At 30.4% G+C, this 24,216-nt stretch overlaps 5 protein-coding genes across 10 annotated transcripts in view; all 5 read left to right on the top strand.

Annotated features, from left to right (window-relative positions):
* The window catches only part of LOC105836380 (octopamine receptor beta-3R), a 178,438-nt gene that overhangs the window by 72,421 nt on the left and 81,801 nt on the right, over positions 1-24,216 (top strand). The gene's annotated exons all lie outside the window — the stretch shown is intronic.
* On the top strand, positions 1,291-7,505 carry LOC105831476. The gene is made up of 3 exons (XM_012671621.3): positions 1,291-4,334; positions 4,481-5,046; positions 5,258-7,505. The coding sequence occupies exons 1-3, from the start codon at positions 3,662-3,664 to the stop codon at positions 5,339-5,341; spliced, it is 1,323 nt and encodes a 440-aa protein (XP_012527075.1). The 5' UTR covers positions 1,291-3,661; the 3' UTR covers positions 5,342-7,505.
* Positions 7,733-24,216, top strand: part of LOC105840436 — a 56,601-nt gene continuing 40,117 nt past the window's right edge. The window contains exon 1 of the mRNA XM_036285992.1: positions 7,733-9,528. Within this exon, the coding sequence (XP_036141885.1) occupies positions 9,431-9,528 (98 nt within the window). The 5' untranslated portion in view covers positions 7,733-9,430. The remainder of the gene's footprint in view (positions 9,529-24,216) is intronic.
* LOC105831477 lies at positions 11,847-14,882 on the top strand. Of its 3 annotated transcripts, none has more exons than XM_036285995.1 (3): positions 11,847-13,356; positions 13,501-13,619; positions 13,792-14,058. In XM_036285995.1, the coding sequence occupies exons 1-3, from the start codon at positions 12,684-12,686 to the stop codon at positions 13,813-13,815; spliced, it is 816 nt and encodes a 271-aa protein (XP_036141888.1). In that variant the 5' UTR covers positions 11,847-12,683; the 3' UTR covers positions 13,816-14,058. The 3 variants fall into 3 exon arrangements, with proteins under 3 accessions (XP_036141888.1, XP_012527076.3, XP_028044928.2); XM_012671622.3 differs by adding an exon at positions 14,169-14,882 and having other exon boundaries at positions 11,856-13,356; positions 13,501-14,051; XM_028189127.2 differs by having other exon boundaries at positions 11,858-13,356; positions 13,501-14,882.
* LOC118645263 lies at positions 19,176-23,196 on the top strand. Its single transcript, XM_036285994.1, has 3 exons — positions 19,176-21,652; positions 21,797-22,353; positions 22,467-23,196. Exons 1-3 carry the CDS (start codon positions 20,980-20,982, stop codon positions 22,542-22,544), a joined length of 1,308 nt encoding a protein of 435 aa, XP_036141887.1. The 5' UTR covers positions 19,176-20,979; the 3' UTR covers positions 22,545-23,196.

Genomic DNA, 24,216 nt, shown 5'->3' with positions numbered 1-24,216 from the left:
ATAAAAAAATAATTATACTAAACTCAAGATTAATGATTTTTGTATCGAAAAAGTTGTTTTACTCAAGTTTTAAATATAATTTAATAAATATTAAAAAAGAAATTGCAGCCTAGGTAAATATACGCATTAGTTACCGTAATTTTTAAATATGATCCTGTTAATGACCGCATCTGTCCCCGGTTAGTCACCGGTACATTCGATTTGATGCACCGATTACTAACCGGGGTGTCAAATCGAGTGTACCAGTTATGAACTATTTAGTGACCAGCAGATTAATTTTTTCGTCACAAATCAGTACAAAACACACGATGTCTTATCTAAAGTTGGTTGTTCTAACCTTGGTAAACTTATCAGGTAAGCATTGTTTATCTTCATTTTTTCTTAAATAAATAAAGACAGATACATATTTACTTGATAAATAAGTTAATTAAAAAGATAAAACTAAGTGACTTAATTCAGTTATTACTACAATTTTCTCTCGAATATGCATTGAATATTTTTCCGTTTACTTGTACAAATGCAATTCACACGCCCCTAAATAAAAAATATATTAACCCTTTAAATAAAAAATATATTAATTCTTGTGTGCACACTCGGGTACCCAGGTGCCCACTTTGTCGTATTTTTGTTTATAACTTGACTAAGAATTGAAATCTCGACATAAGCCTCCGAATTATTTAATCCTTTTAGAAACTAAAAACACACTGGTAATTTTTTTTCAAATTTTTTGAATCTAAACTAAATGACGTTAAAGTATATGTGTTTAGCGGACACACCCGGATACCTGGGCATCTACTAGATGAAAAATCATCTTTTGACACAAGAATCAATTAATAGCATTAATAAATATTTTATTAAGGTAACAGAGGTTAATAAATAAACAATTACAATAATTTTCAAGTTAATTAAACTATATTTACATTTATTTAGTGCAATTAATACATTTAATTGTCGATACATATTGTTCATCATAGAAGGGCTTTTCGTAAACTAAACAACATTTTCGCGTTTTTCTGCGTCTTTTGAGCAGTTTCTTTGTAGTAAACATGACAACAATCTGTAATGTTTTTCTTATTAGTACTGTTTTGAGGTTGAGTCAATCACCAATTCGCAAACGTTTTGTCTAATTAATTGGCATCATTACTGTCTTTATTATTATTAATATTAAACTAATATTAATATTAATGTTGTGTGAAAATGAACAAATTTCAAATTAATTTATGTTTATTACTTCTGATATATTTACATAGAAAAATTGTTTTGCATAATGTAAAAAATTGTAAGAATTAATTTTCCATAAATTAAAAAAAAATGCTGTTATGACGCTGTTTTTAAGCTATGAATTATTCTGCTTGATCTGATGTCTTTTACTTTATAAAATAATAACTAATTGCTAATTGTCAATTGTCTTACGGCACACACTCATAGAACAGGTTCCAACACAACTAACATACGCGCAAATACATTTGTTTTAAGTTTAATAAATAAATATACTGAAAAACCTGTAGATATTGATTCAACTGTATTTACACGTAATAATCGATTTTATTTGGAGTATATGCTCTAAATATATTAACAATACAATAACTTTGATATCAATTGACATTTCGTCAAAACTGACCGTGTGCTACCTGCGCAGCGCTCGGAAACTCTACTTTTATTTCTTTTTTATGGAAGCTGGAGGACTTGGAAATGGCTTACAATTAGATAGTTTCTATTAATGTTTATTTAATAAAGTAAATTGACTTCTAATAATTACGTTCACATGCAAACTCAGAAGTTAAAAAAACTAGTGGTGGACACCCGAATACACTGTGTAACAACGTGGTAAACGCTAAGTGTGCACATAAGGCTTAAATTAATTATACAATGCCTGTGGTATGTGTGTATTGATGTGTGTGTGTGTGTGTATGTGTGTGTGTGTGTGTGTATGTGTGTGTTTAATTGGAAATTTGCATAAAAAAATATATTTTTTTTTATGATAGAGAAACTCAGATACCATATTTGATTTCAGAGCGTCAAAATGGATAAAAATACTATGGCTTAATCTCAAGTGCAAATATAACAATTTTTTTGTTTGCTTATGTAATCATTACGTATTGTTTACCTGGGCATGTGTTTTGTTAGAATGGTGTACAGTGTACTTGATTTCTTCGCTTTCGACACTGTCTTTGTGCTCTTGATAGCGATATGTTCATGTTTATGTACGTAGGTATAACATACTACATGAACAGAATGATATGCTACGTGTCAGAATATTATTACATTTATTACAGTATCAGGCGGTATGACAAGTTGTTGAAAATGATGGATAGAATAATGGAGTTTAATCAAAAAGAAAGAAGTATTCATGAAAAACGTATAGTAGCATTATGATTTTCGCTGTCCTTTGTTCTGATCATGCACCTCCTGCATTATTACTATACATCGAGAGTACGTTTTCGCGGCCAATTTTGTATTTTACTACATATTAACTCAGTCGTTGATCAATAGCTTCATTTTTTGATATTATTGTGTATGTAATGTACTACAAATTTTATTTGATAAATAAACTGATCGGTGTGCCATATATTGCACAAAATTAGATGAATCAAAGAAGTCCACAATAGTAGTAAGTTCTTTTTATTAAAATGTTTAACAAATTATATTACTTATGTCTATGAATACATTGCAACAATATTACTATCAAGATAATATATATTAAAAATGTAAACTATTATGCAGGTATTTGTGTTGTCCGGGCTGAACGATATTTATCTTTTTGATCTATTTGATCTTTCGATCGATCTTTCATCTTCTCCTTTGTTCAATGAATTGTTTTATCGTAGGTGTAGAAACTCTATTCAGAATTTATAGTGGTGTCGAAACATTTTATGTTTACATCAGTTTATAGTATTCTTTGTGTTCTTTATGTTACACAATTCAGTCTTCTGATATGCTGGATTTGTACGCTTACACAGCAACAATCCGAGAAAACAATAATAATCACTATGCATTTGCACTGAATTGCGAAAGCCTGGACCCAGGCTACGTCAGAAATGAGGTTAAAAATTCTTCAATTCAATTTTAACAGCATCGAGTAGGAATTACAGCTTCTAACTTCTTCGAAATGAACAATATCCTTTTGATTGATGTGAGTACATTACTTATCTACTTTATCGCAATTTATAGACAGCTCTTCTTGAATTGTAATGTAATATCTTTGGAAAAATTAAATGACGTAAATTTATTTTTTAGTTAATGTATTACTTCCGTTTATTATAGCACACATATTTACTTAAGATTAAAAATTAATTTATTTTTTTAATTGTCTTAATTGTTTCGAATTATTAGATATTGTCTGACCTTGCTTTTGCATAAATTTATTTACAGATACTAAGCTTTAGTTAAATTAATAATTTTTTTAATGCATTTAGTTCATTAAAAAAATGGCATTATGCTGGCATGCAATCTAATGTTATAAAACTGCCGAGGTAATACGTTGCTTTCTATTCTGTGTGATACATCAAGGAGAATTTACAACTCTCGCGCTTGTCGGAGTATTTTGTGCGTTTCCAGAAAGCTTTACTATTTTCTTCCAATATATTCTGTATCGCAAACGTGAATATAATTAATAGCTATACTTACTCGTGAAGTCGCTGATTAACAACAAGAGCCGAAAATGGAAGAGATTCATATCCAAATGAGAGACAACTTGCCTTCAATAGAGCATATCTTACGTCCAATAACATATACCTCCTGGCTTCTGGGTGCCGGTGTTGCACATCCGCGCAAATATCCCAAGATTGTCACTATAATACTACGTATAATTTATTTGATCCTTTGTTTTATTAGCATGATATTCGAAATGAAAGGTTTCTTCGATATCGACATCATCTTCTTAAACATATATAGTTTTGTAGAATTTATCTACTATGTGACGAGATATACATTTATGTATTACTGCATTTATCAAGTGACTAGGCAATACGACAAGTGGCCGGAACTAATGGATAAAATAAAGGAATTTGATCAGAAGATTAGAACGGAAATACTTATAAGTGACAGGCCAATAAAAATCTTGGAAGCGCTAGCGATTGTAGTGACCTTTACTTGTTGTCCTTTGTGCATAATTGTGACTATTTTGTATTATTATTTTACAAATCCAAATCAGATCAGGAGTAACAGAATAATTCCTTACTACACTTTAGCTCAATCCCTCATGAATAGCTTTGTCTTTGATGTTGTTGTTTATGCACTGTATTATAGATTACAAGCGATAAATAAATTAATTGGCCAATTGAATGAACTATCCGACGCGCTTAAGATTAGACGCATCCGAGAAATGCATAATGGTAAGTTGCTATAAATATATTTTTTTATTACTGTAACTCGAGTATAAATGTATGGCTCAAGATATTGTTTAATACTACTTACGAAAAAATTGTAATAATATATAGTAATATCAAAACGTAGACAAATCGTAAATTCTGTTATGCAGGTATTTGTGATCTTGTCATCATGGTAAATGATATTTATGGATTTAATCTTCTTATCTGTTCAATGAACTGTCTCGTTATGGTTCTATTTGAACTATCCGCAATCTACTTGGTAGTTACGAAAATATTCACATCTTCGTTGATGTATTATGTTAAACTTATTATTTCTTTGATTCTGTACACCATGCAATTTGGTCTCATATGTTGGAATTGTACGCTTGCTTGTCGAGAATTTAACAAGACTGCGATAATTATATATGCAATTTTACTGAATTTCAAACATGTAAATTTCAAACTAAAAGGGAGGCGGTGTCAATCGAATCTAGAAATACGAACATTAGTGAAAGGTCCGAACAGTTCTCAAAATTCTATTTGGAACAGCAGTCACTATTGGAACAACATTGCAGCAGAAAATTTGCAACGTCGTCATGCAGAAAATCCACGCAAAAACTTAAATTGTGAACGTATTGAAAACGAGATAAATGATTTTTTGATTCAACTGCAACATCGCCGAATACTATTTACGGCCTATGATTTCTTCGAAATAAACAATGGAGCGTTTTGTGCTGTGAGTAGATTATTTATTTATTTTACTGCAATTTACATAAAATTATCTACTTTTAAAATGCAATATAATTAATAGTTATTATGCGTTTTGTGGTGTGAGTACACATTAATTATTAATTTTATTGCAATTTACATAAAATTACCTACTCTGAATTGCAGTATAAATAATAGTTATTACGCGAATAATTAATTAAATTAAACTTATTTTTCAGTTCATTGGCGTAATCATTGTTTATATGACAATTTGTATTCAATTTTTTAAAAGTTGGTTAATTAAACGTATTGTAACTCAATAAAGTATTCCGACTTTTATGTGGGAGGTACAGCGTGCTGTAGCTAATGTGTCGCAATATCTGCAATCTAAGTAGTTGTGCCGCAATGTTTGTAACATAATGTATCAGAAATGTATGTTCTTTTATTTTCACATGAAATATGAAGAAGAATTCATAACGCGCGTTTGTCAGAGTGTCTCAGTTTTAAAAAACTGTTATATAAAAAAAATTGTTTTTTATGGGAAATTTATACAATAGCGTCCATATTCATTAGCAAAATGAGATCGATTAGAAAGAAGTCAATGGAAAACAATTTGTCATTGCTAGAGAATATATTACAACCAATGTTATATACTTACTGGACAGAGATTGCACACTCACAAAAATGTTCTGAGGCTCTAACAATAATTATATTGTATTGAATATAATTTGATGTGGTGATTCGACGGAATTATTCGCGGGTGCTCCACCAAGATAAAATAAAGTACTCGGGTCTTGATAACGAGAAGAATTTATTTAGCGCAGCGATTTTTAGCGAAGACCTCGTCAGTAGAATTCGTTTCGCTTGTCCGTACCGACAATTGATGTGTATTATTCGACGGCTAAGTACGGAGTCCCCGTCTCCTGCAAATCCTTCATTACTCTTCCCTACTGAACGCTCGAAATCGCGAAGAGCTCCGAAGTTTTACGATTGAACCGGCACAATCAGATCACGCACTGATCACGATATATGATATTTCACTGATGTATCAAACAAGTATATGATCACATTTATAATAACACACACACATAATACAGTAATTAATGAATATTACTTTATTAATCAGAATTACTAAAAAATAATACATAGTTACATACACTAAAAACATAGCATGTACTCATACATAATTTCTGCAAAAAATTATCTAAGAATAAAAGTTCTTCTAGAAATTTTTGATTTAAAATTTCAGATTAGAGAATTTTTAATGCAGCTTTGAAATAAATGTTATTATATCTTTTATGTTTTGAATTATATACAAGTGTTACCGTCCGGCGGGGTTAGGGTCGCGTAAAATATGGTATTTTAATTCTTTCCTTTATTTTACGGGGATATTAATTCTCCCTGCCGAGCGGTAACAGAGAGAGAGGAAAACACGGAAGTAAAAGAGGCGCGTGATAGAACATAAATTTCTTTTATTCCAACACATCAAAGAAGGTGATCCTGGCGGGGATGCATGTTCCTGGTCTAAGGGATTGTATGGCTACAATTCTCGGTTTATCCCGAAAGCGACTATCCTCGGCTGTTGGGGAGTCATTTGTGGCCCATGGTGCTGATTCGGACACTCTTGATGGTGGGTCAGGAGGCCCAAATAGTGCCTCCAAAAGTTCTCGCGGCTGTGGGAGAGACGCTGAAGGCCGAGACGCGAGAGCGGGAGGAAGCGGCCGCTGGAATACACTGGGGTCGAACTCCCCGTGCTCCAAGAGTTCCTCGTACAACCTTTTTAATTGTATCTTTCGCCCTCCGCGTCGGGACCGTCCCATGCTGTCCTGAGAAATGCCATTTCTTTAGTTCTCTTAATTTAATAGATATTTAATGCATCAGCGGCGAGTGAGAGATTGTGATTTGAATGTTCGGACGGTGCTTCGCGCGACGATTATTATTATTATTCGGAGGACGCTGGATCGCTCTAAAGCGTGGATCTGTGGGGACGAGAGACGTGTACCTGCCACCATACGTGTGGGTGGAGGCGCCAAGTTTAGTAGCGGCACCGTCGTTGATGTCCGCTCCGGTGCTGTCAAGAATGGCGGTACGCTTAGAAGCGCGCCGATCCCCGCGCCTACGCTAAACCCTTTTGGGTTCGTAGGGGCAGTTGACGGGGAAGGATGCACGCTTCACAGCGCGCACCTTCCCGCACCGTTGGCTAGTCGTTTCTCGAAGGATGGATAGCGACAGAGAGAGAGAGAGAGAGAGAAAACCAGAGCGCACGTTTTTCTCCCGTGTTCTGCGAGGGAACGCTGAAAAGCGCTCGCTCAGCGGGTGACGGGGGCCGCCGCGTTCCGTACGGAACTGCAACTCTACGCTATGCTTCACCTCTAACACCGTCTGTGGAGAAGGATAATACAAAAAGGGGATCGAAGCACCACCGGTTGTGTTAGTCGCAAATCCGCGACACGAAGAAAACAGGGAAAAGAAGAAAAGAAAAAAAAACTTGACTTTGCTATTACAATTTAGGTTTTAATTACGGTGAGAAAAATGAAAAGAAGATAAATTGAGAACTCGCACCTTCACAATCAGTCGTATTTGCTCGAGTATGTTGAACACGCGCACGCTCGCTACGGTCGCACTTCCGTTCTAAACTATAACAGAAATTAATTAGTACGATAAAGGGGGAAGTTGCCACCTTGAATCTCTCTTGATGGCGTAAGAACTTTAAGTTCGAACTCGCGAGAAATTCTATGTTCGAATTCTTGAAATAATCCTAAGTTCAATAATCGAGAAAAATTCTAAATTCGGTAATCGTGAAAATATTTTAAGTTCAAATACGCAAAAATATTCTAAGTTCGAGTTCTTGAAATGATTCTAAGTCCATAGATCGCGAAAAATTCTAAGTTCAGTGATTGCAAAAATATTTTAAGTTCAAATACGCGAGAAATTCTAAGTTTGAATTCCCGAAATGATTCTAAGTCCGAAAGTACAGAAAAGATTTTGAGTCCGAAAATCGCGAAAAATATTCTAAGTTCAAAAGTAATAAGGAATGACTCTTACAGCCTACCGGCACGAGAGAAGGTGGCAAAATCCCGAATTTCGCCCGAAAATCACGGCTTATATACCCGCAAGTAAGGGCGTTCGGGGGTGAAGAGCGGTGAGAGCAAGGCAACAAATCATATTTTGCCTGTCATCATAATTCGTTAATTGATTAATTAATTTCTTTGATCTCATAATCGTCGGGTGTAACTTTGCGTTTATGTTCATTCTTTCAACTTGCGCGGCGCACAACTGTCGCCTGCGCTTGTTAATCCCGCGCATTCCTTAATCGGTTTTTTCATAACGGAGTTGAGAATAGGAGGTTTCGGTACCACGGGGGTACCGCATGCTCTTCCTCGTGTTCGAAATTAGTATCGCGATTAATTAATCAACTGAGGGTGCTCGGCCTTTTCTACTTAGCGCCAGGTGGTCCCGCGCGAGCGGAGATGCACTGGCGTGCAAGGGGACGTCGGCTTGTCCCTTCTTTAATGACTTATTAGCGGTTTAGCTTAATTAATTAATTAAATAGTTATTACTAATGTGTCGGAGCGGAGGCGCCTCAGAAGGAGGCCTGCTAGGGAGAGGATCCTTCCAGCGGTGGAAAACTTGTGATAACTATCGCGGTTTTCCAGTAATTAATGAAAATTGTTAACGCATGCGCGTGCTGGAACAGATCACACGCTCGCGGCGCGTGATTGCCGCCCGGCAACGAGAGCGTGCTCGCCTGTCAGCGTCCGGTTGCCTCGGCAACGCGGTTCGCGGCACGACGCATCATATGTTCGTGACGGACGGCGTGAATCATTTAGCCGGACGTGACGCAAGAAAATCACTCAAATTACTATAAACAATAAATTTCAGAATGTTTTAAAAGAAATAATATAAATTAAATACGATATTTTATCCGAAATAATGCGGCCGATTGTTCCAACTTTTTGGTAAACTTGCTTATCAAATAAACATGTGTCTACTTTTATCGTTCTTGCTAAATAAATTAAGCAAATAATAGATACTTTGAATCTAGTTTCTTAAATAAATTCGAATAATCGATTATTAAAGTACAGAATATAAATTCTCTCTTAATACATAACGCCAATCTGTAATATAATATGTATACCATCTTTGTTACACAATTTAGGTAGAGATAGATCATATTTATTAATTAATTGTCAACATATCATATTATTAAAAGTTAGAAAGAAATGACAAAAGAAATAATTTTGTTTGACAGAAAAACATAGAATTTAAATAAAATTTTACCCCGATTATACAGCCACGAAATCACCGCCGGTTTTAAAAAAAAATTACACAGCGAATTTTCGAATCTTACAATGTAAAGTAGCAACGCGAGCGGGAATGATATATCGAAGAAAGCGAAAATATTTATATTTATGGTCACGGAGGAGAACGAGAAGACACAGGAGTTAAGCGCGGTTAGAAGAAGCGAAAACACTCAGTGTCGAACAGTTGATCAGAGAGGACGATTCCTGTACGAAATAAAGGCAATTTATCCGAGATTAAAATTTTTGCGATTTAAGATAACTTTTCTAATTTGCATTTTAGATTTGTAATGTCAAACGCAGCATTACTAAAACTAGAATAAAAAAATTGTAAAAAAAAATATTTTTTTACGTAAAAGCAATTTTTTTATTTCATATGAACTTATTTTATATAAAATATTAAATTTGTTTGATGTTCTATATTGTAATTGTTTTGAATAATTTAACTTTAACTTGTATAATTGTAAAGAGTTGCGATTATTGAAATATAAATAATTCTTTTCTAATAATTTTAATTTAATTTAATCTTAATCTTAACTTAAATTTTAATTAAGTTATCTTTTTTAAATGTAACTTTTAATATAGCTTAATTAATTTTATAAGCTATTATTTTTAACTTAATATAGATTAAAAAATACATCAAATTATTCAATCTTTGTGGTACATGTGTGTGTGTGTGTGTATGGGTGTGTGTGTGTGTGTGTGTGTGTGTGTGTGTGTGTGTGTGTGTGTGTGTGTGTGTGTGTGTGTGTGTGTGTGTGTGTGTAATTAGAAATTTGCATAAAAAATTTTTTTGTGACAAAGCAATTTGAATATCAAATTTGGTTTTAGATCGTCAGAAAAAAATACATAACAACTATGGTCTAAACTCCGGCACAAATATAAAAATTTTTTTTTGTTTGCTTGTGTAATTACTACGTATTGTTTACCTGGTCATGTGTTCTGTTAAAATGGTGTACAGTGTGTTTGATTCCTTCGCCTTCGACACTGTCTTCGTGCTCTTGATAGTGATATGTTCAAGTTCACGTAAGTACATATTGCATGAACAGAATAATAAACTACGTGTCAGCATATTACTACATTTATTACAGTATCAGGCAATACGGCAAGTAGGGGAAAGGAGGGTAAGATGACAAATCGCTAATTTTTATAAATTAATAACAGACATTGATCCGATGTTAAGCTTATTAAAGGCTTTAAATAATAGTAAATTATCTGTTGTAGATTGGTTTCAATCGGTCCACAAAAGTGGGTAATGTAATAAAAAATGTGTTTTAGATACACCCAAGCATAACTTTTGGCACTTGTTTATAGGGAATGACGTAATTATAACAAATACTTTTGGTTTTTAAATAAAATCATATAGTATAGTTAAAAACGCACATATTAATGCATTTATATTTTTTATTTCTTGTAGTGTAACCTATTTTTTAAATAAATAATTGAATACTATGATTGCGGGTAAGATGACAGATGACGCCAGATGATACATTTGTACTTGTAGATTATGTTCTGCAATAAACGTTACTGCATTAATGTTATGGTTTATAAATTGTGATAATGGTTATACTGGTAATCTGTAATCAAATTTTATCATATGCAATTTATTAATTTTGTTATTAAAAAAAAATAAAGTAATTGTACTATTAATATAATATATTATTAAATAAATAAAAAAATTGATGTTTATACAGATAAATAATAGATAGGTTACAATGTCAATTAGCTTGACTCTTTTCGCTACTGAAAGTCATCTTACCCACATAGGTGGGCAAGATGACGAAATTGACACATTCTTAGAAAATCAAAATTTCTTAAAATTCTAATTTATTTAACAGCTTTTAATTTTTATGGTAGATATAAGAGGCTTTAGTAAATCTAAAAAAATAGATTATTATTTTTACACCCTCACAGAAATTAGGAAAAATCGACAAACATTAAAGTCGTTATCTTAACTCCCATTCTTTAGTCGAAAATGATAAATAAAATAAAGGAGTTTAATCAAAAAGAAAGATATGTTCATAAAAAACGCGGTAGCATTGTGATTTTCGCTGTCCTTCGCTGTGATCATGCATGTCCTGTATTATTACTATACACGTCGAGAGTATACTTTTGCGTCCGACTTGGTACTTTACTGCATATTACCTCAGACGTTGACAACTTCATTTTTTATATTATCATGTATGTGCTGTACTACAAATTTTATTCGGTGCGCCATAAATCGCACTGCACGAAATTAAATGAATCAGAGAACTCCATAACCGTAAGTTTTTTGTTTAAAATGCTTAACAAATAATATTATATCTATCTATATCTATGAATACATTGGAATGATATTGATATCAAGATAATATATATATATATATATATATATATATATATTAAAATTGTAAACTATATTATACAGGTATTTGTGATCTTGTGCTGAATAATATTCATCTTTTTAATCTTTTCAATCTTTTGATTGATCTTTTATCTTCTCCTTTGTTCAATAAATTGTTTCATTGTGGGTGTAGAAACTTTGTTCAGAATTTTGTATCGTTAATTAATTTTATGTTTACATTAGTACATAGTATTTTTTGTATTCTTTATGTTACACAAATCAGTCTTTTGATGTGCTGGATTTGTACGGTTACACAGCAAGAATCCGAGAAAACAATAATAATCACTACGTATTTGCACTGAATTGCAAAAACCTGGACCGACGTTATATGTTAGAAATAAGATCAAAAATCTTTCAAATAAATTACAACAGCATTAAATAGTATTTACAGCCCCCAACTTCTTTGAAATAAACAATACTTTTTTCAGTGATATGAGTCCTCATATTACTGAAAAGAATACATTCAAGAATTCAATATCAAATTTTTTATTATAGTTTATAGAGAACTTTTCTCTAATTGTGATGCAAGTAATACATTTAAAAAAATTAAATAACGTAAATTTATTTTTTAATTAATGTATTACTTCCATTTATTACAGCACACATATTTACTTAAGATTAAAAATTAATTTATTTTTTTAATTTTCCTAATTGTTTCGAATTATTAGATATTAACTGTCTTTCTTTTTGTACAAGTTTATTTGTAGATACTAAGCTTAATTAATAATTTTTTAAATGCATTCAGTTTATTAAAATGGCATTGCTGGCATGCAATCTAATGTTATAAAATTGCCGAAGTAATACGTTGCTTTCTATTCTGTGTGATACACCAAGGAGCATTTACAACTCACTTGTTGGAGTATTTTGTGCGTTTTTAGAAAGCTTTACTATTTTTCTTCAAAATATTCTGTATCGCAAACGTCAATATAATTAATACCTATACTTACTTGTGAAACCGCCGATTAACAACAAGAGCCGAAAATGGAGGATATCCACATCCAAACACAAGACAACTTGCCTTCGATAGAGCACATCTTACGTCCACTAACATATACCTCCTGGCTTCTGGGTGCCGGTGTTGCACATCCGCGCAAATATCCCAAGATTGTCACGATAATACCATGTATTATTTATTTGGGCCTGTGTTTTACAGTCATGATGGTCAACTACATATTGTTCTTTAACATGTATAACCTTTTCAAAAACATATACACTGTTTTATCCTTTGTTCAATTGATGATGAGTTATGTATTTACGTATTATTGCAATTATCAAGTGATTGGGCAATATGATAAGTGGCCGGAGCTAATGGATAAAATAAAAGAGTTAGATCAGAAGATTAGAAGGGAAATACCTATAAATGACGGGCCAGTAAAAATCGCGGAAGCGCTAGCGATTCTAGCGACGTTTTCTTGTTTTCCTTTGTGCATAATTGTGGACATTTTGTATTATCATTTTACATATCCAAATCTGGTCCAAGTTTATTTTATACTTGCTTATTACAAGTTAGGCCAATCCTTCATCAACAGCTTCGTTTTTGACGTTGTTGTTTATGCACTGTATTATAGATTACAAGCGATAAATAAATTGATTGGCCAATTGAATGAGTTCTCTGACGCGCTTAAGATTAGACGCATCCGAAAAATGCATAATCGTAAGTTACTATAAATATATATTTTTTAATAACTGTAACTCGAATATAAATGTATGGTTCAAGATATAATTTGATACTATTTACGAAAAGATTGTAATAATAGTGATATCAAAACGTAGTTAAATTGTAAATTTTGTTATGCAGGTATTTGTGATCTTTTCATCATGGTAAATGACATTTATAGTGTTAATCTTCTTCTATGTTCGGTGAACTGTTTCACTACGATTCTAGCAGCCCTATCCGGAATCTACGTGGGAATTTGGGTAAAACAGTACCACTTTATGTGGATACATATTACTTTTTTGATCCTGTACACTATGCAATTTGGTTTAATGTGCTGGAATTGTGCGTTTGCGTGTCAAGAATATGACAAGACTGAAATAATTATATACGACATTATGCTGAATTTCAAACATATGAATCTTGAATTAAAAGGGAAGAGGAGTCAATCGAATCTAGAAATGCGAACATTAATAGAAAGTCCACACAGCTTGCAAAATACTGTTTGGAACAGCAGTCACTATTGGAACAACATTGTCGCAGAAAATTTGCAACATGCAGAAAATCTACGCGAAAACTTGAATTGTAAGCGTAATAGAAATGAGATAAATGATTTTTTGATTCAATTACAACATCGTCGAATAGTATTTACAGCCTGTGATTTCTTTGAAATAAACTTTGTAGCGTTTGGTGGTGTGAGTATATTGTTTATTTATTTTACATCAATTTACATAAAATTAACTACTTTTGAATTGCAATTTAAATAATAGCTATTATGCAAATCAATTAATTGAATTAAACTTATTTTTCAGTTTATTGGCATAATCATCGGTTATATGATAGTTTGTATTCCATTTTTTGAAAGATGGTTACCTAAATAATAACGCATTGTAACTCTTTGTTACAAGGGAGATATAGCGATCTATAGCTAATGTGTTGTAATGTTTGCAATTTAATCAAAATCGCAAATGTAGTATGTCCTTTTATTTTTACACATAATATAAAGAAGAATTCATGACGCGGGCCTGTCGAAATGTCTCACTTTTAGAAAACTTTACTATCATTTTTTAAATATTTATTTTTGTGGGAAATTTATATAATAGCGTTCATATTCGTTTGCAAAATGAGGTCGATTAGAAAGGAGTCAATAAAAAACAATTCGTCATTGCTAGAGAATATGTTACAATCAATGTTATATACTTACTGGACAGAGATTGCACACTCACGAAAATGTTCTAAGGCTCTAATGATAATCATATATTTACATTTAGAATATAATAAAACACACACTTTATAATAACACACATACACAATACACTAATTAATGAGTATTTCTTTCTTAATTACTAAGAAATAATACAAATTAAAGTTCAAAATTAATCAGAAATAATCTATAGTAACATAAGTTAAAAACATATTATGTACTCATAAATTTTGCAAAAGAATTACCTAAGAATAAAAATTTTTCTAAAAATTTTATTCAAAATTTTAGATTAAAAAATTTTTAATGCAGCTTTGAAAATTATGTTATTATATCTTTTATGTTCTTCAATTATATAGAAAAAGTCACTCAAGTTATTATAAACAATACATTTTAGAATATATTTTAAAAAATTTATAAATTAAATAGCATATAATTTTATCCGAAATAATATATTTAAAAAATTATATGAATTAAATAGGATATAATTTTATTCGAAATAATGCGGTCGATTGTTCCAACTTCTTGGTAAACTTGCTTATCAAATAAATATGTGTCTACTTTTATTGTTCTTTCTAAATAAATAAAGCAGATGATAATACATACTTTGAATCTAGCTTTCTAAATAAATTTAAATAATCGATTATTAAAGTACAGAATATGAGTACTCTCTTAATACGTAAGGCCAATCTGTAATATGTATATAATCCTTATTACACAATTTAAGTAGAGATAGATTATATTTATTAATTAATTGTTAATATTTTATGTTATTAAAAGTTAGGAAAAAATAATTTTGTTTGACAGAATAACATAGAATTTAAATAAAATTAGTTAGAGTGAAAGTAAAATTTCAAAAATTTTTTTTATTTCCATAAAATATCATGAAATATCCTGAAAACTCCAGATTTTCCCGGTTTTGCCTGGTAGTACACATTTTGAATAATCATAGTTATAAATGTATAGTATTACAAATTAATAAGGTTCCCCCGATTTTATGTTTAGACGGTTAAATTTGACCTAATTTTACTCTTTTATTAATCATAAATATGCACAGTTTTAAATAATATAAAACAGTATACAGAAATTTTTAAATTTTTGTTTAAAAAGAAAATTTACTATAAAAAGTTTTACTTTAAGATAAATGAAAAGATTAATAAAAAAAAAAATAAAATTAATTTTTGTGATACAAAGTACGGATACGTGTCACCATCAATTTAGATCCTACTGGGAAAGTGGACAGTGTCGGAGAAACGACGGTATTCTAAGTGGCCAGTTATGTACACAATCAGAACAGATAATTAATAAAAAATACTTATTTCCTTAAGAGGAAACTTGTGTAAATGACCTGTTTTTATAAATTTTTGAGAGAAAAACTAATGGATGGAATTATTTGAACTTTTGTGTTTTTTGTTGACATTATTAACTATGAGATATAATTTTTTTGTTAGTAAATATCGACAAATAAGCCAACAATGGCGGCTTAAAAATGGCACCTCGAAAATGCGCCGGGACAAATAGAGGCAATAAAAATGGTCTGAAACAAAAAATCCAAAATAATTCCTTTAATTTATGTGATTGCATAAACCTCCAATATTATTAAAATTTACAAAATTGCAAAAATGACAATGTTTAAAAAAAAATTGACTTTTTTAAAGTAAATAATTGCTCATGAGTTTTGTACAACATTAGAAATTAAAAATTAGAGAGGTTTATGCAATGGTCAATAAGTTGAAGAATATTCTCTGAAAGTTTCATCAAAATCGGTTGAGTAATTTTCGAGCAATCCGTCCCGGCGCGAAAAATTTAGCTTTTCAAGAAAAACGTGTTTAAAGTTAACACGACCGCGTTTAACACGACACCGTTAAACTCAAACAAACAAACATAAACAAATAAACATAAAGAAATTTGCATTTTCTTCTGTCTTTTTCCTCCTTCCATTGTTATAAAAAAGTAAAAAAGATCGACGGTTAAGCGCCCGTCGCATGCTGTATACTTACACGCTCAGAGCGACCGTTTCACTTTCTGACGGAAATAATTAACATAAAAGGAAGTCTCAAATCGGTTTCTGCTATTTTTTTTTAATATTCTACGAAAGATTTCCTATAAATTTAAGCAAAAAAAATTGCTAAAAAGTTTTGATCTACACGAGTTTCTCCCCTTAAGTGGTTAGGCCTTGAAGCATCAAAGATTATGTGATATTTAAGAATTTTTTAAAGAAAAACAATAAAGTAAATACACAATCAAATTAATAGGGTTTATTTTACGTCTTGAAGTGTATAAAAACATTTTTTAATTTCAATTTTCTTTAAAATGGCAGCTGTCGTGTCACAGAGTGTAACGCTCCTTCTTTGAAACATGCTCCGCAGCAAGCAGTAGAAGTCGTCACCAGTTGATCGTAGGGCAAAACAAAGTAATCTTCATTATCTTTATGAAATTTACTACGAAAGTACACATGGTTCTTTAAAGATATTAATTTAAAAAAAAATGGTAAGCATTTAAAAAAGAAATGTCTTTTATGTAAAAATTACGTATAAAATACTCAATAATCCTAAAAAGTACTTAATAATAAAATCTATATTTAGCTTTTTAAATAATTTACTTCTAAGGATATTGTTCAAATTTAAAGTAAATTGGTTTAAAATTGTTAGAGTTCTTCTACTTGCCAGGTTTAAAAATGCAATTAAAAAAAAAACCGCGTTTAAATTTGTACAAATGTTCTTAAATATAATAAGAAATTTTTGATTTACACTAATTCGCTATCATATTGTTTTTGCTATCCTAAGGTATATTTTTAGCAAAAAATTGATTTTTTTTTGAAAATTTTAAAGTGGTCTGAACCTTTAAAAACAATGTAAAAATGATAAAGTTTTGTGGATTAGTGTAATTATTTAAATTTTAAATAAATTTTCGCTTTTTTGTATTTTTGGAGAATTTGGACACAAAATTTGTAAGACGTTCTAATTTAATAAATATAATTTTGATTGCGTTTGATTTGGCCAATTGTATTCCTTCGCTCTCTTAATTTAGAACTTGACAATTTACATCTGAATTAATCTCGATGCTCGAATTCGTTGAGGATCACGCAATTAAGATATATTTGCTAATTCGCATGTTAGATTTATAATTATAAACTACTATTAAAGCTTACAGCACTACTAAAACAAGAGTAAGCAATAAGAGATGAAAAGTTATGTATTTGACATTACGGCACAACAAGTTTCAACAAGTAAAAAACGCTGCTAAAGTATGAATCAATTTGTTCTAATTTTTCGTAAATGTTTGTGCCTTGAACGAAAAAGATCATTTATTAGATAAGGAGGTTATTTTTCTGCATGACAGTCAGGTCGCATGTTGCTTTTTGTACATAGCAAATCATTTTTAATGATAAGTTGGGTTGATGAGTTCTTTTTCACGCAGCGTATTCACGCAATTTGCCGTCTCTAGATTATGACTTATTTTGATCCGTGCAGCCTTCTTCAAGTTTATAGCAATCTTATCTTTATTTTAATGTTTGACATTTTTATTAATCTACTAGAACATTGCGCGCGCTTGGTGCGCGCCATTTAGCCTTTTTATATTGAATGTTGCACTTATTCTTCTTCTGTATTTATATTCAGTTTATATACGAATAATTTTATTTTCAAATGTTTTTTATTTATTCTAATTTCTTATTTCTTCTCTCTAAAACTCTCTTTCTCACTCGCTGTGTCTTCTTCTAATTACTTGCCAAACGTAATCTCTTGTTCTCTCCTTTTTCAAACTATTAATCTATACACTCAAAAAAATTTTTTTTCTGAAAAAATAAATAGCATAGTTAAATAGAGGTATTTATACTGTAAAACTTTTGAATAAAACATTTTTTTATATTTTGTTTAGTTTGCGAGATATATCGAAAAAACACAAAAATGTCTCAACTTTGAAGGGTGGTTTCACCCCTACAAACTGTTTATAAGCACTAACTAAAAATTTCTAAATTCATGTATTTACCCCCTCTACATTTATGCCAAGTTTCATTAAAATCAGAATTTTCGGGTTCGTGAGGTTCCCTTGTTAGTTAATTTTAAATTATTGATTTTTTGACTTTATTCATTTTTGAAACATGTATTTTAACTTTATTAACTTTATTAACTTTATTAATTTTTTTAGTTTAAAATGTTATGTCTAGTTAAAAAATTTTATATATGTAAAAAAATTATAAAAGAAAATATACTTCCTAAAAACTATTTTTTTGTTATTTATATAAATTTAATTTATGTAAAATATTAAATTTATTTAATGTTTTATATTGTAATTGTTTTGAATAATTTATCTCTAGCTTGAATAATCGTAATTAAAAGGATTGCAATTTTTTAAATATAAATAATTCAAATATAATATTTAAATATAAATACAAATATAAATATAAATATAAATAATACAAATAATTAATAAATAGTAAGTATTTTTTAATTTTACTTAATTTTAACGTAAATTTTAATTAAGTTATCTATTTTTATGTAACTGTTAACATATCTGAATTTTATAATTTTAAGCTATTAACTTTAATTTAATCTAGATTAAAAAATATACGAGAATATTCAATTTTTATTAGGGCATATGTGTGTGTGTGTGTGTGTGTGTGTGTGTGTGTGTTTATGTATAACTGAGAGTTTGCATAAAAAAAATTTTTTGCAATGGAACAATTTGGATATTAAATTTGGTTGTAAAGCGTCAAAAAAAATACATAAGAATATTATAATCTAATCTCCGGCGCAAATATAACAATTTTTCTTGTTTGCTTGATACGTATGGTTCTCCTGGGCATGTGTTCTGTTAAAATGATTTACAATGTGTTTGATTAGTTTGCCTTTGACACTGTCTTCGTGCTCTTGATAACGATATGTTAGGTTTCACGTAGGTACATATTACATGAACAGAATGATATGCTATGTATCAGAATATTACTACATTTATTACACTATTAGGCAGTAGAACATGTAGTTGAAAATGATGGATCAAATAAAAAACTTTAATTAGAAAACGATTTTTGTTGTTTCTCGTCCTGATCATGTACGTCATTGTATTATTACTATACACATCGAGAGTACATTTTCGCTCCCGACTTGGTACTTTATTGCATGTTAACTCAGTTGTTATTAAAGCGTGATACTGTGTTCCAATTGGGACAGAAATCCATTGGGCATAAGAAGAACTCAGTCGTTGATCAATAACTACATTTTTGATGTTATTGTGTATATGCTGTACTATAAAGTTTATTTGATAAATAAACAGATCGGTCAAATGGACAAACTATTCGTTGCACCATAAATCGCACTGCACAAAATTAGATGAATCAAAGAACTCCGTAATCGTAGGTTTATAGATGTAAATAATATTATTTACATCTATAAATACATTGCAATGGTATTGCAATGGTATATATCAAGATAATATGCATATATTAAAATTGTAAACTATGTTACACAGGTATTTGTAATCTCGTTGTCCGATCACTGAATAAACAATATTTATCTTTTGGATTTTTTTCGATCTTTCGATCTTTCATCTTCTCCTTTGTTCAATAAATTGTTTCATTGTAGGTGTAGAAATCCTATTAAAAATTTACAGTATTGTAAAAAAATTTTATGTTTACATCAATACATAGTATTCTTTGTATTCTTTATGTTACATAATTCAGTCTTCTGATATGCTGAATTTGTACGCTTATACAGCAACATTTCGAGAAAACAATAATAATCATTGTGCATTTGCACTGAATTGCGAAAGCCTGGACCCAGGCTGCGTCAGAAATGAGGTTAAAAATTCTTCAATTCAATTTTAACAGCATCGAGTAGGAATTACAGTTTCTAACTTCTTCGAAATAAGCAATGTTCTTTTTAGTGATGTGAGTACATAATTTATCTATAATTTTATTATAGTTTATACAAAACTTTTCTCGAACTGTGATGTAAGTAATATATTTGAAAAAATTAAATGACGTAAATTTATTTTTCAATTAATGTATTACTTCCGTTTATTACAGCACACATATTTACTTAAGATTAAAAATTAATTTATTTTTTTAATTTTCCTAATTGTTTCGAATTATTAGATATTAACTGTCTTTCTTTTTGTACAAGTTTATTTGTAGATACTAAGCTTAATTAATAATTCTTTAAATGCATTTAATTTATTAAAATTGCGTTATGCTTGCGTATGCAATCTAATGTTATAAAATTGCCGTAGTAATACGTTGCTTTCTATTGTGTGATACATCAAGGAGGACTTACGACTCTTGTTAGAGCGCTTAATTGTTAGAGCATTTTGTGTGTTCCAGAAAGCTTTACTATTTTCCATCAAAATATTCTGTGTCGCGACCGCCAATATAATTAATAGCTATACTTACTTGTGAAACTGCCGATTAACAATAAGAGCCGAAAATGGAGGATATTCGTATCCAAACGCAAGACAACTTGCCTTCGATAGAGCACATCTTACGTCCAATAACATATACCTCGTGGCTTCTGGGTGCCGGTGTTGCACATCCGCGCAAATATCCCAAGACTATCACGATAATTCCATATATAATTCATTTGGTCCTGTGTTTTATTGTCATGATATACAACATCATATTGTTCTTTAACATGTATAATCTTTTCCAAAACATATACACTATTTTATTCTTTATTCAATTAGTGATAAATAATGTATTTACGTATTATTGCATTTATCAAATGATTGGGCAATATGACAAGTGGCCGGAGCTAATGGATAAAATAAAAGAGTTCGATCAGAGGATTAGAAGGGAAATACTTATACATGGCGGGCCAGTAAAAATCGCGGAAGCACTAGCGATTCTAGTGACGTTTGCTTGTTGTCCATTGTGGATAATTGTGGACATCTTGTATTATTATATTACATATCCAAATCTGATCCGGATTTACTTTATAATTACTTACTTCAAGTTAGGCCAATCCCTCATCAACAGCTTCGTCTTTGACGTTGTTGTTTATGTACTGTATCATAGATTACAAGCGATAAATAAATTGATTGGCCAATTGAATGAGTTCTCCGACGCGCTTAAGATTAGACGCATCCGAAAAATGCATAATGGTAAGCTACTATAAGTGGTTTTTTTTTTGTAATTGTAACTCAAGTATAAATACATGGTTCAAGATATAGTTTGATACTACTTATGAAAAGATTGTAATAATAGTGATATCAAAACGTAATCAAATTATAAATTTTGTTATGTAGATATTTGTGATCTTCTCATCATGGTAAATGACATTTATAGTTTTAATCTTCTCCTTTGTTCGGTGAACTGTCTCATTACGGTCCTAGTATTTCTATCCCGAATCTACGTGGATGTTAAGACAAAAAATTACATCTTTATGTGGGTACATATTACAATTTTGATTCTGTACACCACGCAATTTGGTTTGATGTGCTGGAATTGTACGCTTGCGCGTCGAGAATTCGACAAGACTGAGACAATTATATACGAAATTGTATTGAATTTCGAACATGTGAATCTTGAATTAAAAGGAAGGAGGAGTCAATCAAATCTAGAAATGCGAACATTAGTGCAAGGTTCGAACAGATGGCAAAATTCTGTTTGGAACAGCATTCACTATTGGAACAACATTGACACAGAAAATTTGCAAAGTCGTCATGCAGAAAATCTACGCAAAAACTTGAATTGTGAGCGTATTAGAAATGAGATGAATGATTTTTTGATTCAACTACAACATCGTCGAATAGTATTTACGGCCTGTGATTTCTTCGAAATAAATAATGGAGTGTTTTGTGGTGTGAGTACATCATTCATTTTACTGCAATTTACATAAAATTAGTTACTTTTGAATTGTAATTTAAACAATAGCTAATATGCAAATTAATTAATTTAATTAAACTTATTTTTCAGTTTATTGGCATAATCATCGGTTATACAACAATTTGTATTCAATTTTTTGAAAGTTGGATATTAGAAAATTCGAACTAGTGTACACTCAGTGCAAAGGAGATGGGAAAAAATTAATCGATTTTTGCCCCCAGCTGGCAAGTGAAATCGATATGTTTTCTTATAGTTTTTTGGTCATAAAATAACGCGATGATATTTATTTTGCCCGAAATGTGGGGAAACACGTGAAAAACTAAGTTTAAGTACGATAATTGCTAAAATTGCGTTATACCGTTTGTTGCGGATAATTCTATTAATATCAATATCGATAAGATATTTTTATCTGAAAATGCGAGGAAAAAAGACTTAAAACAGAGACATAAAGTGTGATTATTGTGAAGAATCTAGTTTCATTAATATTTTTTTATGGATGATAGTGTTCGATTTTTGTCTTCTGATATTAAATTTGATATTAAATCTGATATTAAAGCGTCTGTTCTATTGTCGCTAAAACATCTGTCCTTTTTTGTTTACTCTCCGTCTCACCCTTTCGAAAAGACGGAGAAGTGGAAGCGCTTTCGGCTCGCGAGCTAAGTTTGGACAGGCCTGTAATATAGCATTTCATTTAAAAAAGTTTTAAAAAAAGACTTCAAGGGTACATTTTATTAGAACAAAATAGTCTTTATGTGATTCTACAATAAAAAACTATTAAAAATATACCTGAATTTGACCTTTTTTTTCTTGCATTATAAAACAAAAATATCATGTAATTATCCGCAACAAACGGTATAAAGCAATTTTAGCGATTATTGTACTTGAACTTAATTTTTTGCGCGTTTTCCTGCATTTTCGCAAAATGAATATCACCACGTTATTCTACACAGTAAAAAATTTTGTATTAAATTTAATACATTTTATATGTCCCAAATTATCCACAGAAATGTTTGTGTTAATTTAACATATTAAGCATATGTTAAAATATAACATAAATATTATGTTATATTTTAAAACAATTTTAATTATAAAATTTATTATAAAAACAAATGTAAATTATATAATTTAACATAATTTTTATGTAACAATTTAATGAAAAAATTATGTCAAAGTAACACATGTAACATGTCACTTTAACATTATAATAATGTTAAGGTAACATATATAACGTGTTACAATAATATATGTTATTTTAACATTATTATACTATTATTTTAACACGTTATATATGTTAATTTAACATATCATGTATGTTTAATAATTATTTTAGAAATGTTAAAAAAAAATTTACAATTGCATATAAAGATTGTTCCAGGATTATTGATAAAAATTTTATGTGTGCTCTCAAAAATTTTTTGAAGTGAAGTATTTTTGGTTTGTAAAGTATGGATGTGTCACCACTATTTTAGGATCCTATTGTGAAAAGTAGACAGTGTCGAAGAAACAACAATGTTCTAAGTGGCCACTCATATGTACATAATCACAGAACAGATAATTAATAAAAAATATCCGTTTTTTTCTTAAGTTGTTGAGTCACCTTGAAGCATCAAAGATTACGTAATATTTAAGAATTTTTTAAAGAAAAACAATAAAGTAAATACAAAATCAAATTAATAGGGTTTATTTTACGTCTTAAAGTGTATAAAAACATTTTTTAATTTCAATTTTCTTTAAAATGGCAGCTGTCGTCTCACAGAGTGTAACGCTTCTTCTTTGAAACATGCTCCGCAGCAAGCAGTAGAAGTCGTCACCAGTTGATTGTAGGGCAAAACAAAGTAAT

This window comes from Monomorium pharaonis, chromosome 4 (assembly GCF_013373865.1).
Source record: "Monomorium pharaonis isolate MP-MQ-018 chromosome 4, ASM1337386v2, whole genome shotgun sequence".
Lineage (NCBI taxonomy): Eukaryota > Metazoa > Arthropoda > Insecta > Hymenoptera > Formicidae > Monomorium > Monomorium pharaonis.
The sequence above is the reverse complement of the archived record's forward strand: the minus strand, read 5'-3'. Positions and strand labels throughout refer to the sequence as shown.